The sequence below is a fragment of the Mytilus trossulus genome, chromosome 2 (genome assembly GCF_036588685.1).
Source record: "Mytilus trossulus isolate FHL-02 chromosome 2, PNRI_Mtr1.1.1.hap1, whole genome shotgun sequence".
In the NCBI taxonomy this organism is placed as follows: Eukaryota; Metazoa; Mollusca; class Bivalvia; order Mytilida; family Mytilidae; genus Mytilus; species Mytilus trossulus.
The window spans coordinates 46,836,123-46,863,542 of record NC_086374.1 but is presented as its reverse complement, the minus strand read 5'-3'; the positions used below and the strand labels follow the sequence as shown (position 1 = coordinate 46,863,542).

At 33.6% G+C, this 27,420-nt stretch overlaps 1 protein-coding gene across 1 annotated transcript in view; it reads right to left on the bottom strand.

The window, feature by feature from the left end:
• Positions 1 to 27,265, bottom strand: part of LOC134707411 (beta-mannosidase-like) — a 37,924-nt gene extending 10,659 nt beyond the window's left edge. The window contains exons 1-11 of the mRNA XM_063567129.1: positions 27,043 to 27,265; positions 17,705 to 17,857; positions 15,285 to 15,433; positions 13,900 to 14,099; positions 12,618 to 12,685; positions 8,871 to 9,043; positions 6,514 to 6,685; positions 4,817 to 4,983; positions 4,389 to 4,526; positions 1,312 to 1,391; positions 197 to 387 (exon numbers count right to left, since the gene is read on the bottom strand). Of these exons, the coding sequence (XP_063423199.1) occupies positions 197 to 387; positions 1,312 to 1,391; positions 4,389 to 4,526; positions 4,817 to 4,983; positions 6,514 to 6,685; positions 8,871 to 9,043; positions 12,618 to 12,685; positions 13,900 to 14,099; positions 15,285 to 15,433; positions 17,705 to 17,857; positions 27,043 to 27,184 (1,633 nt within the window). The 5' untranslated portion in view covers positions 27,185 to 27,265. The remainder of the gene's footprint in view (positions 1 to 196; positions 388 to 1,311; positions 1,392 to 4,388; positions 4,527 to 4,816; positions 4,984 to 6,513; positions 6,686 to 8,870; positions 9,044 to 12,617; positions 12,686 to 13,899; positions 14,100 to 15,284; positions 15,434 to 17,704; positions 17,858 to 27,042) is intronic.
• Positions 27,266 to 27,420: the final 155 nt, after the last annotated feature.

Here is a 27,420-nt window from a genome sequence, read left to right as displayed (position 1 = left end):
TTCGATTTACAAGTTTCAATGTCCCTTTGGTATATTTCACCTTTCTTTAACAAATCAATGGAACTACTAATCAGCTACTAATTTTTCAAAGTCTTAATGAAAAATCTGTATATTCATATTTTGATTCTTGAAAGTTTTTTGTGCAGTTGTCGTATAAATATTGACCTCACATCTCTTTTCAAATAAATTTACTTACTATCTCCATAATGTTCATCCCAAGGCATTTTAGCAACCCATCCTTCAGCCATACTCTCCTTACCATTAGCTGGACTAGAGGCTATAAATGGACGATTTGGGTCTTCCTTTTGTACAACTTTATAAATCACATCTTTATATAACTTGATGTAGTCATTGTAGTATAGTGTAAAGTTCACATCAGTGTTATACCTAAAAAAACAACACAAAATATATAGACAATAATAGTGCATTGACTTGACTATCAACGATATAAGGATGAGGCTTAGAAACGGGGAAATGCGAGGCTGTACCGAGCATTTTCCCCGTTTCGGGCTGAATCCTTATATCGTTGATATGTCAAGTCAATGCACTATTATTGTCTTTATACTGCAATCTAAAATAACATTTTCAATTGTTGTTTAGTGTATTAATGTTATTTATTTGATTTAAATATTGGGAAATATCCCCCTTTATAAAGGCCTTATATCACACAGGCGGAGAAATATACAACACGATGAAATGTACATTATTACCTGTTGCAATCAATGGTGAACGAATTCGTTTGTTTACAGACCAAATAATATAAACAATAAACATAAAACATAATGATTTATAGATTGCAAACAAAAAGTATTAATAAGTGAAATATGTTTTCCCAAAAATTGTAAAAGAAACAAGTTTGAGTCATTTAACGCATCGTTGTTTACATTGGAAACAAGAACAGGTTGAAGAGGTCGTATGAATAATTAAATATAATTTCGACAATTTCTATTTAAATATTCATGAGGAAAAGTGATATCAGGTCAGTGACTGTATATGACATAGAAATATACAGTCAACGCATTTTGACTGCTTAAATAGAACGAGTGCAGTATAAATAATTATATGTAGTTATAAATAAAACCATACATTTGCTAAACAAACTTCTTGCTACTACTGTCCTCTAACATTCAGGTATAGTATGGTAACATTTATGATTTAACCCAGTAGTTTCAGAAGAAAAGATTGTTTTAAATTTTACAATAACTGAATATTACTAATTGACAAACAACTTAAATAAAATCAAAAGAAAATTTTGAGATTACAAGCACATCATGAACTTAAAAAACTGACTGCATGTAAACATAAACATACCAGCTTTGTCTTAGCGCTTTTTCATTTTCATTATTACCACTCCAAATAACTATGGATGGTCTGTGCTTCAGCCTTCTAACCTTTAAGAAAAGATCAAAGAACATTAAATACAAATGATAAGCTAAGGAATGAGGCTACAGATTAAAGTGGTGTTCTGACTTTCTTTTGATTATTTGTCTATGAACCTATGCCTGGTATTTTCCATTTATCTTTGTCTTTTGTATGTTAAAGGGACACTCGCTGTCAAATTCATGTTCACCGATTTGACTCAAATTCTCATATTTGATTTATAATTCCACCTTATGTAATAATGCTGTATTTTGATTGGATGAGAAACATGGTATTTTTCACCAATTTCTTTGAATTGAGATTTTCTTTTCTCTGCCGGGGTATTTGCCATTAGGGAATTCCATGCGCCGGGGTATTTGCTAGCAAATACCATGGCAGATGGGAAATATCCTAGCAAATACCATGGCAGATGGGGAATACCATGTCTAAAAATAACTATTTTTATTCTAATATGACAAATTCATGGTCATTCTAAATAAATGGTTCAAGATGAAATATTTAGAATAAAAAGCGTCATTATTGAATTTGAACCGAATGACGTAAAAATTCCGGGAATGACATCATAAATAAACCTCTACAGAAAGGAATTGTCAACCGGTCACATTAAACTGGAAGCCACTTGTATTACACTTCACTGAAACTGATGAACAAAGCAGAGGCGGATTTAGGGGGGGGGGGGGGGGGGGCAGGGGGCACGGGCCCCCCTTTTTGGGAAAAATTTTGGTTGCTTATTATAGGGAATCACTGAAGCGTGACTGGAGCGGGCCCCCTCTTAGGTCAGTCAGTGGGTCCCCACTTATGAAAATTCCTAGATCCGCCACTGCAAAGTGTAGTAGTCAGCCGAGAACCAGCTTATCATAAAAAGGGAGATGTATTTAGTCAGTGACTGTACATGAAAGATATAAGAAATGATTAGACGGTCAATGCAATTTGACTGCGCAAATAGCACAGCTGCAGTGTATACAAAAACTATACATTCAAGTCGAAGTTTCATATGATACCTGATTATAATCAACTTTCTGAGGTGGTGGAACATTCGGTGGAATTAAACAATTATATCATGCTTACAAGGGGTATTTGCCAAAAATACCGGTTTCGAGGTAATCAAATTTCCCTCGCCTAACAGCTCTGGAAATTTGTACCTCTCAACCAGTATTTTTGGCAAATACCCCTTGTAAGCATGATATATTTGTATATAACACTAAAACACACCCGTGAAATTGCGGGTCTGTGAATGAATTAAGCTTTCAAATCTTTCTGTTTGAACCCGTCGGACTGGAACTTATCAATTATTGGTAATATTAATTATTTGGAAAACAAAAGGTCCTGGAATGGAGTATTTTTTAATCAACAGGATTGTAATATATTAGTTATGAATAAAGTTGAATTCTTTGTTTTGCTGTTTTATGTCATGCATGCCCAAAAACTGTACCTATACGCCTTATTTTTAGTCCAGATTTGTTATCTTAGAAAGTCTTACTGATTAAAATACTACAATAGGTAACAATTTGACAATTCAGTAGTGTCAACCCTGTGATTATGACCTGTGTATCTAGCATATTAATCCTGAATACACCGTTTGGTGGTGCGCCTGTCAGGCGGAACGTACAGATAAGGTAATAGGTAACAGGTGAATATACTATTGGTATCGGTATCGGACTCGACTTGGAACTTCTTAATTATTGGCAATATTAGTTACGTGGAAAACAAAAGGGCCTGGAGTGATGTAATTTTTAATCTACACCTTTGTACTATATTAGTTAAATATAATATTTGATTCATCGTTTTTACGTGATGACGGCTGACAAATTGGACCTCGTAATTTTAGTATTATAGATACTTAAACGTATATTCAAATTACAATAAGCCTGAAATAAACAGTTAGCACTGCATGTACTTGATAATATATATCAGTATTTGGTGTGTATTTTAGTCTAAACGCCTTCTAATTCAATTCGAGATGACCACCGGAGACTGTGGATGGTTATATAACCTGATATAAACATAAAACATAAAACGTAAATATAAATACATAACGACATTGTGCAATTGTTTTTTTTTAGTTTTTGTTTCATTTCATGTTATAGATTAAATAAAAAGATAATTATCGTTTTTACCTGTATAAAACTGATTTTTTGTGGACGAAATGGTTCACTTTTTTATCACTTTCAAGGTTGACATTATTTTACTTTTAATGGCTGACCACGATTTATACATGTGTAACCAATCTTTAGCTATTGGGTTAAATTGAAGGTCACATGAGGTCAAACTATTCACTTGCAAGTGAATAATTGATCAGCAATGTTTCTTTACTTATTTTGACAAAATTGAACCAAAATTGGTTTCTAAAATGAATTATTATTTTATCATTTCACTCATATTAATGATTGAACCAAACACAATCATATTCTATTTTTTTTTCCATATCTCGTAGCTAGTGACCCTTTAACAAAATTCACTATAAAATTGACTTTTGTCTATGTCCAAGAATTATTGTCATTGAAATTACACTGCATATATGTCATTTTTAAAGACATACCACATAAATCAGCAATTTATGGTGATTAAGCGTTTTTACTTGTAAGAATGTCTATGGGTATTCATCAAGGCACACTCCAAGAAGTTTTTACACAGAATCCAGGGGTGGATCCAGCCATTTTAAAAAGGGGGGGGGTTCCAATCACATGTCCCCTTTTAAATGCAAATTGAAATTCCAACCCCGGAACTCCCCGGTAACTCTTGCATCTTATATAAGTTGATATAACATAGAATTTACTTATTCTCACATCTTTAACACAGTTTGAGTGTCCTGACTTTTTGTAAGTATATACTTGTTTTAAGAACCACACAGATCTTTAGTAGAATCAACTTGCAAGACTTTGCTTCTGATTAACTCTGCTTATGGACATATTTTAGTACATTATCCAGAGAATAGCAAACCGGTGTATGTTTTGACATATTTTAAATTATCAACGTCGGAAGGACTAGTAAGACCGTCTATATTATACCTGGTAAGTGACCTCTTCAGTCACACTATTGAGAAATGTCGGATCAGTAGGATACATGGAACATCCAAACATAAAGTCTTGCCATATCATTATTCCTAATCTGTCTGCAATGTCATAAAACTCTTCCATTTCATATATCTGCAATATGAAAAGGAATTCTGTATTATGAACTATGAACTTTAAAATAACTTGTAAAAGTTATATTTACTTTCATCAAGTTTTGATTTTTTTTATCAAATGTAGATGTGTTCAATGGAGTATTTTGAGATTTTCATTGGCCATGCAATCATACATTTATGAAAAAAAATTACACTTATTAAATCAAACACACTGAACAAGTAAATACAAATAATTAGTTTAGGTTAAAAATGTTTACTCCTCTTGTTGAGATAGAGGAAGCACATGAAATATTAAAATTTTTCACTTACGCCTCCTCCCCAGACCCTCAAAACATTCATGTTAGCATCTTTAGCAGACTGTAATAAATTCTCTATCCTAGACTTTGAGACTCTATCCAAGAAACTATCAGCAGGAATCCAGTTAGAACCTTTGAAGAATACTGGCTGATCATTTATCTTGAAGTAAAAGGTTGTACCTAAAAATAATTAAATACAATTTATTATGAATGAAATTTGGTTATTGAAATTATAAGTTGTTCATATGACACCTGTCAGCTAGTTATGTACACCTTATAATCATTCCATACACCAAATATAGTAGACCTATTGCATACAGTATAAGAAAAACAGACCAACACACAAAAAATTAACTATAACCACTGAACCATGAAAATGAGGTCAAGGTCAAATGACACCTGTCAGGTGGACTTGTTAACCTAACAGTTCTTCTATACACCCAATATACTAGAACTTTTGCTGAAATAGTGTCTGAGATATGGACCTGACCACCAAAACTTAACCTTGTTCACTGATCCATGAATTGAGGTTGAGGTCAAGTGAAAACTGTCTGACGGGCATGTGGACCTTGCAAGGTATGCACATACCAAATATAATATAATATAATATAATAAGAGAAAATTTAACTTAACAAAAAATTTAACTTTTTTTTCAAGTAGTTACTGATTCATGAAAATGAGGTCAAGGACATTGGAAATGTGACTGACAGAAAGTTCATAACATGAGGTATCTATATACAAAGTATGAAGCATCCAGGTCTTCCACCTTCTAAAATATAAAACTTTTTAAGAAGTTAGCTAACGCCTCCTTGGCTGTAGTCGCTGCCAGATCACTATCCCTATGTTTAGCTTTCTGCAAAAAAAGTTGCAGGCTCGACAAAAAATGCATGTATGCTAATATTCAGTCAATGAACCATGATGAAGGAGTAGGGCCATATATTTCCATTGAAATGAGACTTGCAAATACCAATACATTTGCATACCAAATATCACTTACAATAACTTGAATAAGCAGTTCATCTCACAACTGATCTCATCACAAACAAGTACATGTAAACTAAGCCAAAGTTTAAAAGTCAATAGACCATGACTGAAGGGCTTGAGCCAAATAATCTTTATGGCAATGAGATGTGCCTATGCTAATACAACTGCATACCAAATATCAATGACCTACCACTATAAGACTTTCCTAATCACAAACTAATACATTGTTGAACAGTTGCTGAAACAGCATTCCTATGTCTTGTTTTTGACTCTGTCAAGGTGAGACAAAACTGATTTAGTTTGAAATTATAAACTGAGAAGCATAAGGAAAATATATCTAATTTGTGGTTTATCCATATCTACAAACTCCATGTAAATAAGTATCCCACAAAAAGCAATGATTCCCCAATAATAAGACTCAAAAACAAGATTGCAGGACTTGAATCTCAGTCAACCAAGGCTTAATTTTAGTATTTCAGCAATCATCACAAAACTTATATTAAATATACTTTTGTATATAAAAATGAAGGGATGTGGTATGTCTGTCTATGAGACAAATTTCTACTATAGATCAAATGACATATGATAGAAGTTAACAAAAATCCTAGGTCACTGAATATCCTTCAACTATGAGTATAACCTATACTACAGTCAGCTATAAAAGGCCTTGAAATGACAAATCAAATGTAAAACAATACAAACAGGAAACCCTGTTTTACTACTGACCTTGAGAGTGGTCATTGGACACAAAATCTTCTACCACTTCAACAGTCCTGAAGCCTATATTTATACTTTTACCAACCATTTCTTGACCATCACTACCAGTAAAGAATGTGTATAATTTATACAGTGTCTGGTTTCCATAACCATTTGGCCACCATTCTTTAATATTGACGTTCTGTAAATAAAACAAGAGAAACTGCGAGCTACTGCTCACTGATGATACCCCCGCCGCAAGTGGATAATATTAATAGTGTAAAAATATGCAAGTGTGCGGTAAACAGGAAGTTGTCGAGTGATGAATCTGAAAACGCATCACACAGTATAGCTGACTTATATAAATCCTGAAAACAAATTTCAGAAATCCTTGTATTGTAGCTCCTGAGAAAAATGTGACGAAAATTTTCAACTTGACTATCATGTGTAAAATCATACAAGTGTTTGGTAAACAGGAAGTTGTCAAGTGATCAATCTGAAAACCCATCACACGATATAGCTGACTTAGATAAACCCTGAAACCAAATTTCAGAAATCCTTGTATTGAAGTTCCTGAGAAAAATGTGACGAAAATTTTCAACTTGGTTATCATGTGTAAAATCATACAAGTGTTTGGTAAACAGGAAGTTGTCAAGTGATCAATCTGAAAATGCATCACACTGTATAGCTGACTTAGATAAACCCTGAAACCTAATTTCAGAAATCCTCGTATTGTAGTTCCTGAGAAAAATGTGACGAAAGTTTCATGGGACGGACTGACTGATGGACGGACTGACGGACGGACAGACAGAGGTAAAACAGTATACCCCCTCTTTTTTAAAGCGGGGGTATGAAAAGGGCTCACACACTCAGATACCTTAGATTGTACAGAATGTAAATCAAACAATACAAAACTTTCTGTGAATTTTCAAGATGGAAAACTGTAGAAAGAGTTCAATATTGGTGCAGTATTCTGTAATTTTCCTAACATGAATAAGTTCTTCAAAATTCCTCCAACAATTCAATTATGACAGGTGAACAACTTCAATATGAATGTTATCTTTCAGTGAAGTTTCAAGGTACCAGCTTTATATTATCTGTCCACACACCAATCAGCTGGACTTCATCATAGCGTAAGCTGATTTTGCACCTTGTGCAGCAACCCAGCAAGCCTATAAAAATTTTGTTATTCGTTGAACATTTAATTTTGTGGTTCACCTACACACTAGAAATCCACAAAAGTTAGCATTCAACGAATAATAATGAATCCACAGTAAGCCATTATCTGGTCATTGAAATTCTGATTCTTATCAATCTTTTCTGAACTGTAATGGAACAGAAATGACAATGTATCAATCAAATTCTTTGCTCTATAAAACCTTACTTGGCAGAAAAAAGCAAATACCAATTAGAATATCTTTGGTTTGACTCAGCCAGGGATCAAACACACAGCATCTATTGTTCAAGGCAAGCACATGCAGTTCTAGGATATTTAGGATGAAGTATGATGTAATATGAACTTAAATAGAGGTATGAGTGCCTATCAGACGACTCCATCCAAGTCACAATTTGTAAAAGTAAGGCATTATAGGTCTTCAACACAGAGCCTTAGCTCAAACCTGCTTTGCTGTTGACCAATGCACAGCTAGATATTATAGCATGCTAGTTCAAAAGAAAACAGTATGTAGGAAGAAATCTTACCTTCCCAGATAAATTGTTCGGACTCCAGGTCAACCAGTCTTACTTCTAAATGCTGCATCCTTTAAAGAGTAACAGCAACTGCCAATTTTAAAGTCTTTGGTTTGACCTAGCTGTGCATTGAACAAATAATCTCCAGCACTCAAGGCAAGGTCAAGTACCAATGGGTGCATATTCAGGATGAGAACATGATAATGTGATTCAAACATAAATCTAGCTGTTTTGTGCGTGACAGACATGCTGAGCTGGACTTTTTAATACACTAGTTCACAATTTATCAGTTCCCAGGAAGACAGGCCAGCACTCAAGGTGATCAGGCTAACATGAGGCCATTCAAAGATTTAGACAACAACAGGGAACATCAAGATATATTCTAGATAACTTTGCAGAGAATAATGTATGATTTTGGACAAATATTTTTGGTGGACTGTATAATAATTTTGCTTCACAAACTGGCTGCAAGACAGACAAGGATTTTTTTTTTCTTTTCATAGTTTTGCTTTTTATACTGTTTTTTTAAACATTTAAAAAATTTCTGTCCATGTTTCATTTAATTCCATGAAGTAATTTGTGTTTAAAAAATGTATGCAAAAGACTGTAGCTAAATGCTGATGCCACTGCCACCTTACTTATCTAACGATCCTCTTTCCATGTACAGATCCTTCCAGCATGTATCAGAAATTACTAACCTTAGGAATATTAATTTGCATAACAGCACTCTTATTTTTTTCATTAAATGTTACTGGAACTGTCAGAGATACTGGAGTTGTATCTAATTTAGCTTCTAATTTACCATTAACTGTAGCAGAATGAGGTATTTCCACAAAAACTTCTATACTTAATTGCCATGTTCCGTCTGAACCTATAAAATGGTCATATAAAAACAAATTAAATATTTTTCCCATTTTGAAATTTAGTTTATAACTGTTTTAGGATTTTTCTCAATATTGCAAAAATTAAAATCGCATATTAGTCTATAATGACAAAATCGCAATAATAAATGCACGCAATTATTTCTGAATTAATAGTATATCTGAAAATGAACAGATGTGATACTGTAAATTAAGATATTATTGCCTGCATTTATTATTGAGATTTTGTCATTTTAGACAAAAGTATGATTCTTTTTTTTGCAATATTATGAAAAATCCTGTTCAATTCATTTTCAAAATTTCTAAATGCCAGTTTAAATTATTGTGATTATAACCCTTTTGCATTTTTCGCAATAATAAAAACATCGTTATCATTTCTGAATTTACAGTACTTGAACATTTAAAACATCATAAATAAGTCATAATGCATGTAATAATTCACTAGCCCAGTAGTTATATTACTAAACAACTCATATCTTTACTTCAAATGAATCAGTGGCATCCTGGTTTATAAAAACCAAAATGTATGCATACAACCTTTAATTTGACCCTTATTTGGAGATGGGTTGCACATGTTCAGTTTTTGAAAAGGAATGTTAAAATTGAAAAGTGAAACAATGAGTCACTATAAAGAACCATTTCTTTTATTGATTCAATCTGCGAACAGAATTCTTAAACAAGTAACATATGTTCGGATTTTATCTAATGCTTAGTCTGTTTCTGTGTGTGTTACATTTTAATGTTGTGTCGTTGTTCTCCTCTTATGTTAAATGCATTTCCCTCAGTTTTAGTTTGTTACCCCAATTTTGTTTTCTGTCCATAGATTTACGAGTTTTGAACAGCAGTATACTACTGTTGCCTTTAAATATGACTTACAAATTTGTTTTTGTAAAAAACAATAATACATTTGGTCCATAATCATGATAATGCAAATACCTAGTTGAAATAATGAATTCAGACACGAATCAGATAATAAAGGACTAATCAAAGAGCAGAATGCTCTAAGGGATACGATTGCCATAGTTTTCATTGACACATGTATAGCAGTTCTGCCAAATTTTCATTAAGCAAATGCGTGAAATTTGGCCAAAATTGAAAAGATCAAAGAGGAAAAAATAGATCCAAGGATACTGCCGCAAAAAAGCATGAACATGCATGAGTCTCAAGCATTTTGGGTAACCCTGGTACAGCTGGATAGTATTATTTTCAAATCTAATTCAACTGCACATGCAAAATGTAATAATCTGAATAGTCATTCAACTTTAAAAATAGCCTATCCCGGTTACAATAGTATGAGTCATGTACTTATTGTGTTTTAACGGATTATAGTTATCCCGTACCATTGTAAACTTGTACCACTAAAAAAAAATTGTACCAATGCAAACTCCAACCACTGCTAACTCGTACCAACTTATTTAAATGGTGTCAAATGATGAATACACATGATGTACGTTAATTACTTTCACTCAATACCTCTTAAGTCTGTAAAATGTATATAATTTGAAAGTACAATGACCAATTTGTAGCTAATGTTCCGTCTATTGGATAGAAAATACGGTGGCAGATGTAGATTATTAAAGTATTAACTGAGTTTCACCCGAAGAAAATATTAATTTTTCATGAATAAATCTTAGCAGTTAGTCAAAATGATTGCCAACATTATTTTTACAGTGTATAAATAACAATGAAATGTAACTGATTCCTGTAAGGGGTACTGAATTTTCCCCGCAAAAGAGCACATGACTTTAAACAATTGTAAACATAGCATTCAAATTGTGATCATGAATTACAGCTTTAATTAATTTAAATTGGATATATCTATATATTCAATTTAAGGTACAGTTAAAGCAACGTTTTAACTTTCTTCTGGATTAAGTTCTTCAGTGGCGGATCCAGAACTCTTCCTAAGGGGGCCCGCTGACTGACCTAAGAGGGGGCCCGCTCCAGTCATGATTCAATGATTCCCTCTATTATAATAAATTTTTTCCAAGAAAAGGGAGAGGAGGCCCCCTGGAACCACCTATGTTCTAGTTTGAAAGATCAGTTTAAACAATAACGCTTAAAGAACATTCTTTATTTTTGTCTAAGTTTTCATTAAAATCCAGTATAAAATTCAAGTAATTCAACTTTATTTCTATTAAGTTTACAAACGAAAACCCATAAAACATCATATTTTTTAATATATTTTAAAAGTTCGAGTTTACCGTGAGTTGTTCGAGTTCTAAATGGTACGACTTCCCAGTGGTACAAGTTAACTTTTTAGGTACAAGTTACCGTGGTACGAGTAAACTTGCTTCCGTATCTTATCACCGTAATTCAAGGAATAACCCTAAACTGGACCACTGTTGAGTTCACTGACCTTCGGTGCGAAGCTATATATATAGAACAGCAGACCAGTTTAGGAGGAACCCCATTTCTTACTCTTTAAATATTGAAGTTCCTTTGGGTCACAGGGCATGACTCCTTTCCGTACACACTCCTCTGTTTAAATTGAGATCTTTCTTAATATAATACGACGTTTATCAGCATCTAACGAGTTAATTTTTCTTGACGAGTCATATTGTATTTCGATTTTGACGGAAATACTTTCGGAAGGGAGACACCTCGAAACGACAATTGGAAGACTCCATTTTGGCTGAAGGGATGTTATAGGTAACTTTTACAATATTTGGAATTCGTTTATTTTAATCTAAATATTGCATATGATTTAAAATTATGCAACAACAATAACCCTCAATGATCCTCAATAACAGACAGACATAGAAAGAATCCAATGAGTTTCAAATTAATCAATGAAGCGGGGAATCCAGAGCAACCACTCAATCTGATACCCCTTGAAATCAGGAAAACTATACGCATGCGCATTAATACATAAACAAACCGCGACTTGCGATTTGGAACAAGAACGTTTACTAAATGGTATGATGATAGTTATCCATTTCTTTATGAGAGTACAGTATTAAATATCAGTTTCATAATGGTAAAATATAGAAATATTCCACTTCAGTTCTTATGACAGAAATAGAATTATCGATCGGAATTCAGAGAACTCTCGCAAGGATTTCCCTCTGACGTGTTTCTAAATTTATAAAAACACTAAATATAAATACTGTTTAATTCTGATTTTCCGTGTTGTTAAAAACACCCATATAAGTCAAGGAAAATATCACACATGAAGATTATGAGAAGAACATTACAGGAAAGTTGTTTATGTTCAATCCTTTTGCTTTTATTTACCTTAAACAGCAAGACAATCATAAGAATCTGAGATGTTGCTGAATGTTTAGAATAAAATGAATGACGTGAGGGAATGTGTCAATAGTCAATGGTAAAAGTCTACAGATTGCTTGAAAGCAATCGTATCCCAAAAACTATGTACTTTTTAATGAATTTAATTTCAACCGTTTCATATCCTGTAAAACTGATTATTTCTTTTTTTCAAATAAGTCTTAAAAAGAAGATAAATTTCTTAGAACTTTGTACAACCACTCAACCACTTTTATAGCAAATTTTAAATAAAGTTGAAATAGGACTGGGTTAAAATTGGTGTAAATGTCTAAGTACCTTTCAAAGTTTCAGCTGTTACATCTCTAATAACTGCATTGTTATAACCCTCAATATAAATATCTCTCCTGTAAAAGGAAACAAATGTTTACAATTAATTCAAAAATTCATGTCAGATGGAAAATATATATTTATGAATTCAACATGGACAATTCTCTACCAGAAATGAACCTTCAATATCAAATTAAGGAATGGATGACCTTACTTCAACTTGAAATACAAACAAATTAATTATTCTTCAAAAAAAGGTCACATTCATACAATACACAAAATATATTTAAGCTTATCTTATGGCATTTGAGCAACTATGTAAAACTTAACATTGACACATAAACCTTAAACATGCATTAAGTTCAAGGTCATATGAACCCTGCCTGCAACTGCATGAAAAAAAATTTTGGTCATGTGAAATACTTACTTATTACAAGCAATAGGCAGATAGGATAACAATATTTGGTATATGAGATCATTGCAAGGTCTACATGTCCATCAGACAGAGTTCATCTGACCTCGACATCATTTCATGGATAACTGATAAAGGCTAAATTTTCTTGGTCAAGTCTACATTGAAGATATAATAGGTAATTGGTCAATTTTATTTAGTGTTTGAAATGATAATAAGATGTACATGTATCTATGGCAGGTTTCATTTGACCTCAATCTTTTGTCATTGGACAATGTTAAGTTTTGTGTTTTGGTCAATTTCATAGAAACGTTAAGCAATAAATCAGCTTCTATTTAGTGAATGGCATGATTGTAAGATGTACATGTTTGTATTACAGGTTTCATCTGATCTTTTTTTCATGGTTCATTGGAAAATGTCAAGTTAATGTGGTTTGGTCTATTTCAAAGAAACTTAAAGCAATAGGGCCTCCATATTTGCTGTTTGCAATGATTGTAAAGTGTACATATCTGTCTGGCCAGTTTCATTTGACCTTATTTCCATTGTTCATTAGTCAATATTTAAAGTTTTCCTTGTTTTGTTAGTTTATCAGACACTTTAATAAGCAATAGGTCAACCATATGTGGTGTCATAATGGAATGTTTTCTTTTTGTGTTCAGAATGATATTTTAGAACTCAAAACATGGATCTTCAGGCAATACTGTAACACTTTAATACTAACTGTCATCTATATTCTTTAATCATTTTATCAAACTTTCAATGCATAATAAAAAAATAACTGATTTTTTTTCAAACCTTAGCTTAATGTGATTTTTTTTATATTTGTCATGTGACCATCGAGCAAATCAGATTTACAATTTAAGCTAAACCTATGCTCACCATATACCCATTGCAGGATATGATGGTCCCCAGTCCCAGCTGAAGGAACACTGACATTTACGTATAAACTGCACATGATTTTCTCCGTGGTATTCTGGTACCAGGGCGACTGGTGGTACTGCATAAGGATATAACTTAGATTCACTTTCTGCATACTTCACAGGTGATGAAAAAACTATTGTCAAATTATTTGTCCCAACCTGAAATAATTAAAAATATATCTGTATCAAGGACTATAACTCTGCACAAAATCTTCAGACCCCCCAAAAAAATCTAACTTGATCTGTAACTTGTCATGATAAAACTATTTACCAATCATCAAATCAAAATCTTCAAGCATGATGAAAAAAATTGTGAAAAAGTGATTATTTGAGTGAATTTTCTTAGTCCAAGGACCATAACTCAGCACAAAATCATAAGAACAAAATTTGAACTATATCTGTAACTTGTCATGATAAAACTACCTTGACCAAAAACTTTAACCTGAAGTGGGACAGACGAATAAAGGGATGCAAAGACCGAAAAACATAATGCCCCTCAACTATCGTAGATCGGACATTAAAGCAAAAAAATGCCCCTCCGCTAAGGTGGGGGCATAAACACCTCAAACTGATAAATAACTTAAAAGTCTAAAGGCAGTTATAGGTATAAAGATTTTTCACATAAACATTGAAGATACTTTATTAAATCATTAGATCTTACCAAAACCAATGAAAACAGATAATTAGACAATATACGTATAGTGTCTTGAAATATGAAATTTATTTGTATGAGGCTTAGAAACGGGAAAATGCGAGGTTCTACCGAGCATTTTCCCGTTTCGCGCCGAATACAAATAAATTTCATATTTCAAGACACTATACGTATATTGTTTTTATACTGAAATCGAAAAAAAAAAATGAAAAATGAAAAAAACATGTAACAAAAATTGTTAAAAAAAGTGTTTGGAATTTCCCTCTTGAGGTACCATTTTGGGGTATTTCCCTATGAGCGTAGTCCAGGTGGTAAGACATTGGCGTATTAAGGAATTAGAAAGGGAAAATGAACTTAATTAATAACATTTGATAAATATGATATATAAATAACCAATTTGAAGACATAAAAGTTTGAATTGAAAAAAGTTTGACCATTGTTACTTTACGTTGTCATGGTCGTGACGTGATGTTGTTGATTAAATACAATAAAGAGGCGGGGCTTATAGGTCAGTTGGGGTCATTGACGTATAAAGCTAACGTTTATACGTATAGCTTTATCTGTACAGTAAACTAGCTGATTGCAGTATAATAAGCTTGATGTAGTATCATATGAAAGTAATTTTGTAGTAAATAATATATACATATGCATATGATTATTTTTATGAACTGATGAACACAATTTAATCATACCCTTGCAGCTTTCTTTATATCAAACACATATCTAACAAACATGTTATCTGATGTTCCCACTGTGACTCCATTGATAAAAACATGGGATACTGTATCCAGGCCTTCACAAACCAGTACAAGTGACTGTGATGAAATCATGGAAGACGTCACTGAAATCGAAAAAAAAATGTTTTTATAAAAGTATAGGGGTGTAGTTTTTATCCTCTTATCTTATTATTTTATCTGTACAATTAGAAATTCTAATATGACGTCCTTTATATTACACTTTGTAAACAAAGCTGTGTTCTAATGAGCATAAAAAATATGTTTGACACATGCGCATGAATTTAATGTGTATATAAAGGTTATTTCCATCGTTATCCTTTAAAATGTATACATTTTAGCAGCTAGCATAAACTTTTATTATATATTTTTTTTATAAAACAACATATTTACCCTGCTTGTGGTTTTTAAACTGATCAAATATGAATTGTAATGCACAGACTGCTCGGGGAGGAAACGGGAAAAGCCAAATGTTTTTTTTTGTATTTTCTTTCGCTTCGACCTATAAAAATACTGCATTTGTCCTATTAGAATCGAAATAATTCCTTCATGTCATGCTCTATGCTCATTTTAACATGGGTAGGCATTATATTTGACCACATTTTACACCTCGCTAACGCTCAGTGTAAAATATCGACAAATATAATGCCTACCCATGTTAAAATGAGCATAGAGCATGACATGAAGGAATTATTTCTTAATTATAATTAAGATGTGGTATGATGAGACAACTATCGTTCAGATCTCCAAATGAAGTGGATGTAATACATTTGATCTGAGAGTTTATCAATGAAACTTTTACCTTCAAGAGATTATATAAATGTAGGGTATTTTAAATTAATAAATGATGTGACTAACAATATACAATTTAGTCTGATAATATTGCTAAATGATATCAGAATTAACACAGGTATGCACACCTTATCCATTACCTGAATTATGTCAAGCGTTGAAAAAACAAAGGTCATCAGCAATGAGCTCAGGAAGAAAAAGTTTGGATGAAGCAATTTTTAAAAGACAAATAAATTAATTAAATATGCTTTGTTTGATGTATTGATGAAGGTTTAAAAATGTCTGTCTGAAAAGTTTTATGCACAATACATTGTTTGAACAGGGCTATAGATAGCTTCAACTGGTTTGAAAAAGTTGTGTAATTATAGAACTTATCCAGATTGGAATAAATAGCAATAAGGTGTCTTGAAGAGAATTGTTGTAACAAAAGATTCTGGGAAAATTGCCACACAACTTATTTGCATGTTAACTGTGATAAATGATTCAAGAATTTCTCAAGTAATATCGAAACAATATAGCCATAGAAGTAGTACCACAAGGCCCATATTTCAATAAGGGTTGTGTGCCAGTGAAATTTAAATGGTGAAGGCCATGAAGCAGTTAAACCTACCACATATGTATTAGACACAAAAATCAGGTCTCAGTTGCTGTCTTTAATAGTCAGGATTCTACTTTGTCAAAATCATCTCCCCATTACAGCACCTAATTTTTTTATTCGTGAAAATGAAATCCATTGATGAGATGACATGCTGTCAATCAAGTTGAAAACCAGTAAATTTATCTACATTTCATAATTACAATCCCTATATGACAGTTTTATTTTAAAACACTACAAAGTACGATTTAATGTACTATAAGGCCTTTTCAACTTAAAACTGTTGTAAGATTGACAACTGGTTGTCAGGGGTAGTTTTTAAAATTGTTTAACAAACGCTACAAAGATGTTTTAATAGTTATAACAAGGTTGAAAACTTATTACCTTCATGACCTTAATAAGATAATACACACAAAAAAATATCTACTGTTTTGAGATTTTTCTTTATTTAATTTCAAATTAAAAAATATCTTGAACATGATGAAGCTCCATATACTGTGGATTCATTATAATTGGTTGAATACCATTTTTTATGGATTTCATGGGTACAGGTAAACCACGAATTCAACTTTTCAACAATTAACATATTTTCAAAAGGGTTTTGTATACAGAGATTAGCAAAGCCACAAAATCAAATATCCACAAATATGCAAGTTTTCAGCAATCTACGAAATTTGATACCCATGAAAATAAATGAATCCATACTAGTACACTTTAATTTGAGTATAAACGTGTTTATATATATGAGATGGAAAACAAATACTTAACTACTTAATTATGCACCTACATTAACCTTTTAAACTAAATAAAGGCCAAAGAAACAGATGTAAATAATTCAAATATACATGTACCAACTTTGTCCCTTTTTCCTTTTCTAATAAATAGTTTCATTTCCTTTGTATAATTCAACTGGATATCAGATGTTGTTGCATTTGTTCTGTTCTTTTTGTATATTTTGAAGAAAAAAACATAGGCAGAATAAGCTATTTACCTTGAAAACTTTTGGTATAAGACCAGTTATCTTTGGCAATCCATCTATATCTGTCATCGTTGTCTCTGTAGTACGGGTCATCGATTTGGTTATTGTTTATGAGTGACGTATAGATATTCCCTGGCACTGTACCAAGAACTGTAGAAAGATTATCTGTTTTATAGAAACAAAACTGTAGGTTATCACATTTTATTTATTTGAGCCTCACTAAGATAAACAAGAGTTGTGACCCTTTGTCTGTCAAATTTCTGGTATTAGTTAGAGTCGAACTAAGGGTATCTTGAAATATTCCTTGAGTTTGGCTGACTTTGAAATTACAAGAGTCAACTACATGTATTTGTATACTTTAAAAAAAACTATTCTCAATTGAAATGAGGGGTCTGGTCCTAGATCCCTACTATTGATTTGTCAGAATCCTGTATCCCGCTTATGGTTACCATAATAGCGCATGCAATTTTTGGTGTCATGCCAGACATTTTTTCCTTTTTTTCATGCTGAAGTACCGGTATTTGACTTTCAGGTTTAAGTTTTAGAAAAATAAATGGATTTTGAGCAACCATTTTATATAAGAACCACAATAATTTCAACTCGCTGGTTTGTAACAAAAATGACCAAAAAAAAACACATGACAGTCACATGTTTTGAAGATCCTTTGTTGAACAGGTAGAAAATATATGGCTATACTTTTTGTAACCACTCAGAATTTTTCCCAACAACTGTTCTAGTGATGCATATTTTGGCATTTAATAAAAAATGGCTGAACAAGTAAGTTTAATTTAATTAGTTCATACGGCTTTTAAAGCAACTTTGAATCTTGCATACATTAGTACATGTGTCATGTTGTAGTGTTGTTGTTCTAAATATAGAAACTGAAAAACACGCTACAAGGTACATGTGTGAAACTTACAAAATGTGGTTGATATGAAAAGGTTAATACAAAAACATGTGACATACGAAAAAAAACATCTGACACGACGATAATAATAACAATTACAAATGTAATGCGTAATTCACTGCATATTTTGCAAAAGTAATTGCAATATATAATGCATTACCTTTGTGGTAAAGCGTTATTTTAGGATATATGTATTTTATATATAAGTAATACTGTAGTATTATATTGTTGCATGGTTAAACTATACGGAGTGTATATTTCAGGTTCGCTCAGGTGTGACTTTTATCAGGTGTTTCAATTGTGTTTTATTGGTATTGATTAGTGGTCAATTTCTTTGGCGGGAACTTCACATTTCTACATGGTCACTTTGTGTAATGGACACCATTTCCATTGTCTAGTAAATTGTAATATTATATTCTATTTGGAGTTTGGTTTTCCTATTTATAAGGTCAGTTATTCTTCTTATACTATATTTAACTTTGCTATTACTATTTCTTGGACTTAGTCTTTAGTGGAGAGAGTTACTTAGGTTGTTTTAGGTTAGCTTGGTATAGTTTGTTGTTAGTTTAGTTGTACTTTGACTTGAGTAGATTGGAACAGTGAGTTATCATGTGATTATATTGTCCTAGTTGTATATATAGTTGCCTGTATATTCATTTGTATATATTTAACTTGCATATTTATTTACATATTATTTTTTTTTTTCTTTCTTTGATTTGATATCATACTTGTTTGATATGGGTTTGTAGACGTACAAGCTTTACAACTCATATACAAGTTCAGGTTTTGCATATAGTTGGTAAGTCATTGTGGTTAAATATATATTTCTTATATTGATTTGTGTTATTTTCTTTAGTATTGTTTATATATTGTGATTATCTTGAATTGCATTTCATTCATTAATACATTTACTTTCTTTGTAGTTATTAATATCTTTATTTCTTTTTGATTTTCAGATATACTATTTTCTCTATAGAGACTATACTGTGTGATTTTGATTGACTTATACTTTATTTAGTTTCAGACATATATTTATTTACTTGTATTTATTGTCTATTGCTATTTACATTTGACTTTGGATTAATTTATACATTTTCTTTTCAGATAATTTGAATTTGATTTTTACATTCTTTACTTAAGCACTTATTAGTGTTATTACTTAAACACTTCTCAGTGAAACTTATTTAGTCACTTCTTAGTGAAAATAATTTTAGTTTATTTTTCATTATTTACATTATCATTTCTTTTCAGAATATTTAGATTATTATTATCAACTTTGAGTTGAATTTTGTTTTCTTTAATCACTTTTTAGTGAATCTTTATTTACAAATCACTTATAAGTGAAACAAATATATATCAACATGGCAGAATCAGAGGAACTTGCACCTGAAGATATTGCTCTGTTGAAATTATTGAAGAAAGAGGTGGGAGAACGCCCAATAGATATTGCAGAATTCATGAAGAAATGTTTGGCTCATAAAGAAGAGGAGTCTAAACCGAAAGTTAAAGATGAACCATCCAAACATACCAAGTACAGAGATCTACCCAGGATATCCAACTTTTCTGGAAACAACACCAAAGGGGAAACCAGCTACGAACTTTGGAGGTATGAAGTAACTGGATTGATGGCTGATAAATTGTACGACCAAGAAAACATCAATTATGCTGTTAGACGATCACTGAAAGGAGATGCAGGAATGGTTGCCATGCACCTTGGAGCAAAAGCCAGTATACCAGATATCTTGCACAAGCTTGACAGTATATATGGAGCTGTAGAGAAAAAAGAGGATTTACTTGCTCAGTTCTACCGAGCCAGACAAGATGATACTGAACCAGTTACTAAATGGAGTTGTAGATTGGAGAACATCATAGGTCGAGCAGTAGATAGAGGATTAGTTCAACAAAAAGAAAGAAATGGCATGCTACATTCTATGCTATGGACTGGTTTGAAGACAGAATTAAAGGATATATCAGGCCATAAGTTTGACACCATTAAGGATTTTGATGAGCTCAGAATTGTACTTAGACAGATAGAAACAGATCATGAGGAGAGGAAGTTATCATCTCATAAGCCACAACCAGCCAAAGCAACTGCAATTTCTGATACTTCAATACAGGATTCACAGATGAATAAATTTGAAGGATTGATTAATCAACTTACTACCAGGATGGATAGATGGGAAACAGATTTTAGAGGAAGAGGATCAATTAGAGGTCGAGGTTATAGGAACAATAGAGGATATTTTAACAGAAACCAAGGACAGTACAACAGAGGAGGAGGACAAGGACAACAGGGATATCATGAGTCATCTACACCACAAGCTACTTCAACTTCAAATTATCAACACCAGGAAGAAAGGAAATGCTTTCGATGTGGATTACCAGGACACTTAAAGATTGGTTGTACAGCAATATTAGATGGAAAGAAGAATTTAAACTACAAGAAGTCTATGGGTCAGGACCACCATTAGGCTTATGCGAGTCAACTACGACAGGTCCTTCAACACAAGTACCACCAGGATTATTTGGAAGCCCAACAGAAACTGAGGTAATACTACATGGTAGAACAATTAAGAGTCTTCTTGACACTGGATCAACAGTTTCAACAGTCAGCCACACATATTACAACAGCAATTTAAATGATTTACCACTTCAACAACTTAACACCATATTAGATATAGAGTGTGCAGATGGACAGCAACTGCCATATGAAGGATACATAGAAACAGAACTTCAGATACCACTTCAGACTGAAAGATACCCATGTATTATATTGGTGGTTCCAGACAGTACATACAACATCCAGGTACCACTTCTCATTGGAACCAATATCCTACAACACATCATGAAGTTATTGCAACTACAACATGGCAACAGGTATTTACAAACATCAAAACTCAGCACTTCATGGTATCTTACCTTTAGAACTATCACACTCAGAGAAAAGGAACTTCAACGTCACAACAACACATTGGCTGTTATCAAGAATGCTATTGGTAAGCCAGTTACCATCAAGCCAAATTCAACGGTTCAGATACCAGGTTATATCGACAAAGAACTACCATATAGTACAACACCAGCTATGCTTCTTTCATCAACTTTACAACCCAACAGCAATGATCTTGAAGTAGAACCATCACTTATAGAATTTAAGTACAGAAGTAATGGAAAGATAGACGTACAACTTGCCAATGTAACATCACGCACCATTACCATTCAACCAAGAGCAGTATTATGCGAAATACAACCAGTTTGTATTGAACATCAAACAGAAGATACTGAAGCAAAGATACCCATTATTGATCAAGTGGAAATCAACACCATTGACTTAACAGAAGAGCAGTTGAAGATAGGGAGAGATTTTATCAAGTCATACGAAGACATCTTTGCTAAGAATGATCAAGATATTGGCAACACTACAGTGAAACATCGAATAGATTTGTTAGAGGAACATCCGTTTAAACAACGATACAGGCGTATACCACCAGCCATGTATGATGAAGTGAAGGCACATCTCAAACAGCTGTTAGGAAATGGAACTATTAGACCATCACATAGTCCTTATGCTTCAAACGTAGTTCTGGTAAGAAAGAAGAATGGAAAGCTACGCCTATGTACGGATTATCGTCAGCTAAACAGAATTACGAAAAAAGACAGCTATGTGTTGCCTAGGATTGAAGACCTTTTCGATGCACTTGCAGGCAGCTCATATTTCACATGTGTAGATATGAAGAGCGGGTATCACCAAGTGGAGATCTTAGAACAGCATAAGGAAAGAACCGCCTTCACAGTGGGTCCACTCGGATTTTACGAATATAACAGAATGCCGTTTGGTTTGACCAATTCACCTGCAACCTACCAAAGGATGATGGAGGAACGTTTGTCAGATTTACACCTCAAGATCTGTTGCATCTTCATAGACGATGTGATAATCTTTGGCAGAACCTATGAAGAGCATCTGGACAATCTCCGCCTTGTATTTGACAGGATCCGGAAACACCACATGAAACTTGCACCAGACAAGTGCTCATTCTTTAAGACCAAGGTGAAGTACGTTGGCCATGTTGTTTCAGCGGAAGGTGTGGAGGTTGACCCAGCCAAAACAGACAAAGTAGTGAATTGGCCAAAGCCTACCAGTCCCGAAGATGTAAGACGATTTCTTGGATTCGTAGGATATTATCGGCGCTTCATTCGAAACTTCAGTAACATCAGTAAGCCACTTACAGAATTAATGCCGAATCCAATGAAAAAGAAAGTAAAGAAACATGAACAGAAACCATGGCACTGGGGTCCTGATCAAGACAAAGCGTTTGAAACACTAAAGGAACGACTTGTGTCAGCACCTATACTTGGATATGCCATTAGCAATCTTCCATACGAGTTACATACAGATGCATCAGGATTTGCACTTGGAGCTGTATTGTACCAGAAGCAGGGAGAACATTTGAGGGTTGTCAGCTATGCCAGCAGAAGTTTATCAAAGTCAGAGAAGAGATATCCACCACACAAGTTGGAATTCCTCGCTTTGAAGTGGGCTGTTTGTGAGAAGTTCAGGGATTACCTCTTAGGCAGCAACTTTACAGTCATGACAGACAACAACCCCATGACATATGTGTTAACCACGGCTAAACTCGATGCAACCGGTCACAGATGGTTGAGCAGCCTTGCAGACTTCAACTTCAACATCTTGTATCGACCTGGAAAGAAAAATGGAGATGCAGATGGACTCAGCCGAATTCCAGATGCACAACATACAGATTCAGATAGTGGAGAAGTTATATCGATAGAATCCGTACAGGCTATCTGTAATTCACAGCTTCCCAGCACATTCATCGAGAGTTTAGCTGTTAACCCAGATGTAGTGCAGTCTGATGATGATGAAGATGAATATGAAGATGAAGATATCATTGATTGGAAACAAGCACAAGCCATGGATTCACAGATAGCGCCGTTTGTGAGATATGTTAAAGAAGGAAGGAAACCTACAACAGCAGAGGTTGGATCATCATTACTCTTGCGACAGTTTCAACACCTTATTCTCAAAGATGGCGTATTATACAGAGACGTGATGATTAGTGATGACAGGAAATCACAGCTGGTATTACCATCTGCACATATAAAGATCGTCCTTGAGGCACTGCATGATGATATGGGCCATCCAGGCAAGGATAGAACACTATCACTACTGCGTGACAGATTCTACTGGCCAGGAATGGACAAGGCAGTTGATGATTGGATAGGACAGTGCAGTAGATGTTTGAAAAGGAAAACACCAGCTAACAGTCAAGTTGCACCCTTGGTCAGCATTACCACCAGATTTCCACTAGAGCTAGTTTGCATTGATTTCCTGAAACTTGAGCGTTCTAAAGGAGGATACGAAGATGTACTTATCATCATGGACCACTTTACCAGATACGCCCAGGCTATACCAACACGAAATCAAACAGCTAGAACTACTGCCCAAGCACTCTTTGATAATTACATCGTCCACTACGGAATTCCGCTACGCATACACTCTGACAGAGGAGCGAATTTTGAGAGTAAAGTGATCAAAGAGTTGTGTACTTTGACTGGGATGAAGAAATCCAGAACAACACCATACCATCCCATGGGAAATGGTATGCCAGAGAGGTTTAATCATACGTTGATGGGGATGCTTGGTACATTAGATCGACAACAGAAGACTAATTGGAAAGCGTACGTAGCACCCATGGTTCACGCCTATAACTGCACTCGTCACGAGTCAACAGGAGTTGCACCGTACTTCCTCATGTTTGGACGACAGCCACGCTTACCGATTGACTTAGCTTTTGGACTTCACAAAGACACCAAGATGCCAGCTACAAAATACATCAAAGGTCTTCGTGATAGACTTTCTTCTGTATACCAACTGGCATCAGAAGCATCGAAGAAAGCGCAAGCAACACAGAAGGAAGCATACGATCTTCGAGTCAGAGGAGCTTCTATACAGAAGGGAGACCGAGTATTAGTGAAGATTGTATACTTCGATGGCAGACACAAATTGGCTGATAAATGGGAAGATATACCATATGTTGTTTTGGATCAGCCTAATCAAGAAATTCCCGTATTTACTGTTATCCGAGAAGACGGAGAGGGAAAAATAAAGAAACTACATCGAAACCTACTGCTTCCAGTCGGTAACATCAGAGACCAGGAACCAGTAGTGTTACAAACTACTAAACAGAGACCAACTCCACGCCCACGTGCTAGTAAGCAACAGAAACTACCAGTGGTTCATGTAACCAAGGAGGATTCAGCTGATGACACAGCATCAACTATATCAGAGGACTCCGAGGTTGGATTTGTGTTAATAGCGGACAGCAAATCATCTCTTGCTGAAGATTCCGATGCTAACGCAGATATTAGTGATGAGGTAACAAGTCTTTCTGGGGACGCCCAGGTTGATGAGACTGAACCTACTGGAAGCGCTTCCGAAGATGCTGAGAGTATTTCATCAGAAGATACTACTATTGATGATGATGATGTACATCAGGATACCGAAGAATTACCGCCGGTAGAAATCAGACGTTCTGGAAGGGAACGAAGACCACCAGCTTGGTTTCGATCTGGACAGTTCGAAACAAGTATGGCTGTTGCTGGACGAACTAGTATTCCAGAGTGGCGACAGAAAGCTGATTACATCTCGTCTTTGGCTCAGACGCCATTATTTAAAGCAACTGGATTAGAGAGAGATGCAGCAAGGACCATATTGGACATTGTCAACCACCACTAGCTGGAAATGACTGGACGTCATTTTACAGCTGGGGGGAGTGTGTGGTAAAGCGTTATTTTAGGATATATGTATTTTATATATAAGTAATACTGTAGTATTATATTGTTGCATGGTTAAACTATACGGAGTGTATATTTCAGGTTCGCTCAGGTGTGACTTTTATCAGGTGTTTCAATTGTGTTTTATTGGTATTGATTAGTGGTCAATTTCTTTGGCGGGAACTTCACATTTCTACATGGTCACTTTGTGTAATGGACACCATTTCCATTGTCTAGTAAATTGTAATATTATATTCTATTTGGAGTTTGGTTTTCCTATTTATAAGGTCAGTTATTCTTCTTATACTAATATATTAATTATCTATCCTTCTAATTATATGTATACATGATTTACGAATGTTATGAATAAATGCATGTTTGAATGATGTGTAGATGTGATATGTAAGTGTAATAATAGAAAACTTAAAAGAACTTTAAATCTCTTTAATAATTGTGCTTTTATGGTTAAAGCAGTAAATTATATAAAACAGCTAAATTTCAGTAAATGGATTAAACTATTGAGTTTTATGGAATGAATGTTTTATAATAATTTCAGATATTAAATAAAGTCATAAATTGATAAAGATAATAACTATCTTATTTTGATATGCAGATTAGGTTAGTTATGAATTTAATATTTGTACTGCAGGTATATTCCATATTGATGACCCACCATGTCAGCATCAACCTGATGTGATTGTATTCTTATTGTGTTCAAGCCTTCACAAATACCTGTGAGGTAGGTTATGTTATGTTGAATCTATGTGCGTTTTGCTTATTGTATTGTCTGCTCTAGAAAGTGCTTTATGCTTTGTTTGCACGTATGTTCTTGCTTTGCATGTATATGTTATTTTTAAATATGCTTATTTAAATTTGGTATTCAACAGTTCATTGCATTACTGTTATAATGTATTACTAATGCATCGACATATGCATTATGATTAGATTTGGTATTTAGATGTATTCATGAGACAATAGAATTGGAGATCACTATTTCCGACTTAATGAAATTATATAGTATTCTTTTATTATTGAAATGCTTGGAAAAGTAAACAGTTTCCTTGTTCATAATTGTTAACATAACGAAATAAAGAATCCATAACTTTATATTGTCTTGGTGTATTAATTTGCCACGAAACAAGACTACACCTTGATAAATACATGTTATTGTATTTGTAATTAAATGCATGGTTTTGTCAAAGTAATTGTAATATAATGCATTACCATGATTACATTGCAATGTTATTGTAATATAATGCATTACCATGATTACATTGCAATGTTATTGTAAAATAATGCATTACCATGATTACATTGCAATGTTATTGTAATATAATGCATTACCATGATTACATTGCAATGCTATTGTAATATAATGCATTACCATGATTACATTGCAATGTTATTGTAATATACTGCATTACCATGAGTACATTGTAATGGTATTGCAATATAATGCATTATATTGCAATGTTATTGTAATATTATGCATTACATTGCAATATACTTGTAATACAATGCATGCATAATATTGCAATGCAATTCTGTCCATGCCTGTTAGATATGGATCCATTTTGAGGTTTAAGACAATATTATTCAGGTTTTACGTTTGATCAAGTTTTCTAAAAAATAAAGACTACATTAAAATTACCTTTTCCTGGTGAACTGTTATTCCGTTTACTTTCATCAGCTATAACCCATTGTCCGTTTAGGTCGATAGTCTGCAACGTTGTGTAAGCTTTGTCAATCAAAAGTACAGAATAAAGGAGTAATGTCCTCACCAAGGTAGACATGTCCTTCTATTGTTATTGTATCTGAAGGATATTTTATCTTTTAGGATAATCAAGACGAAAATTCGGCGGGCATCTTGATATCATGTGACACGAAAACGAAAATGAAAGTACATTGCTAAATTATGTCTTACAATTATATTTTGAAATTGTCACTTCTTTTCAAAGTTTATGTGGTCAGTACCTGAGACTACTATAATAGTAGTCTCAGTCAGTACCAATTTCATTTAATTTTTACA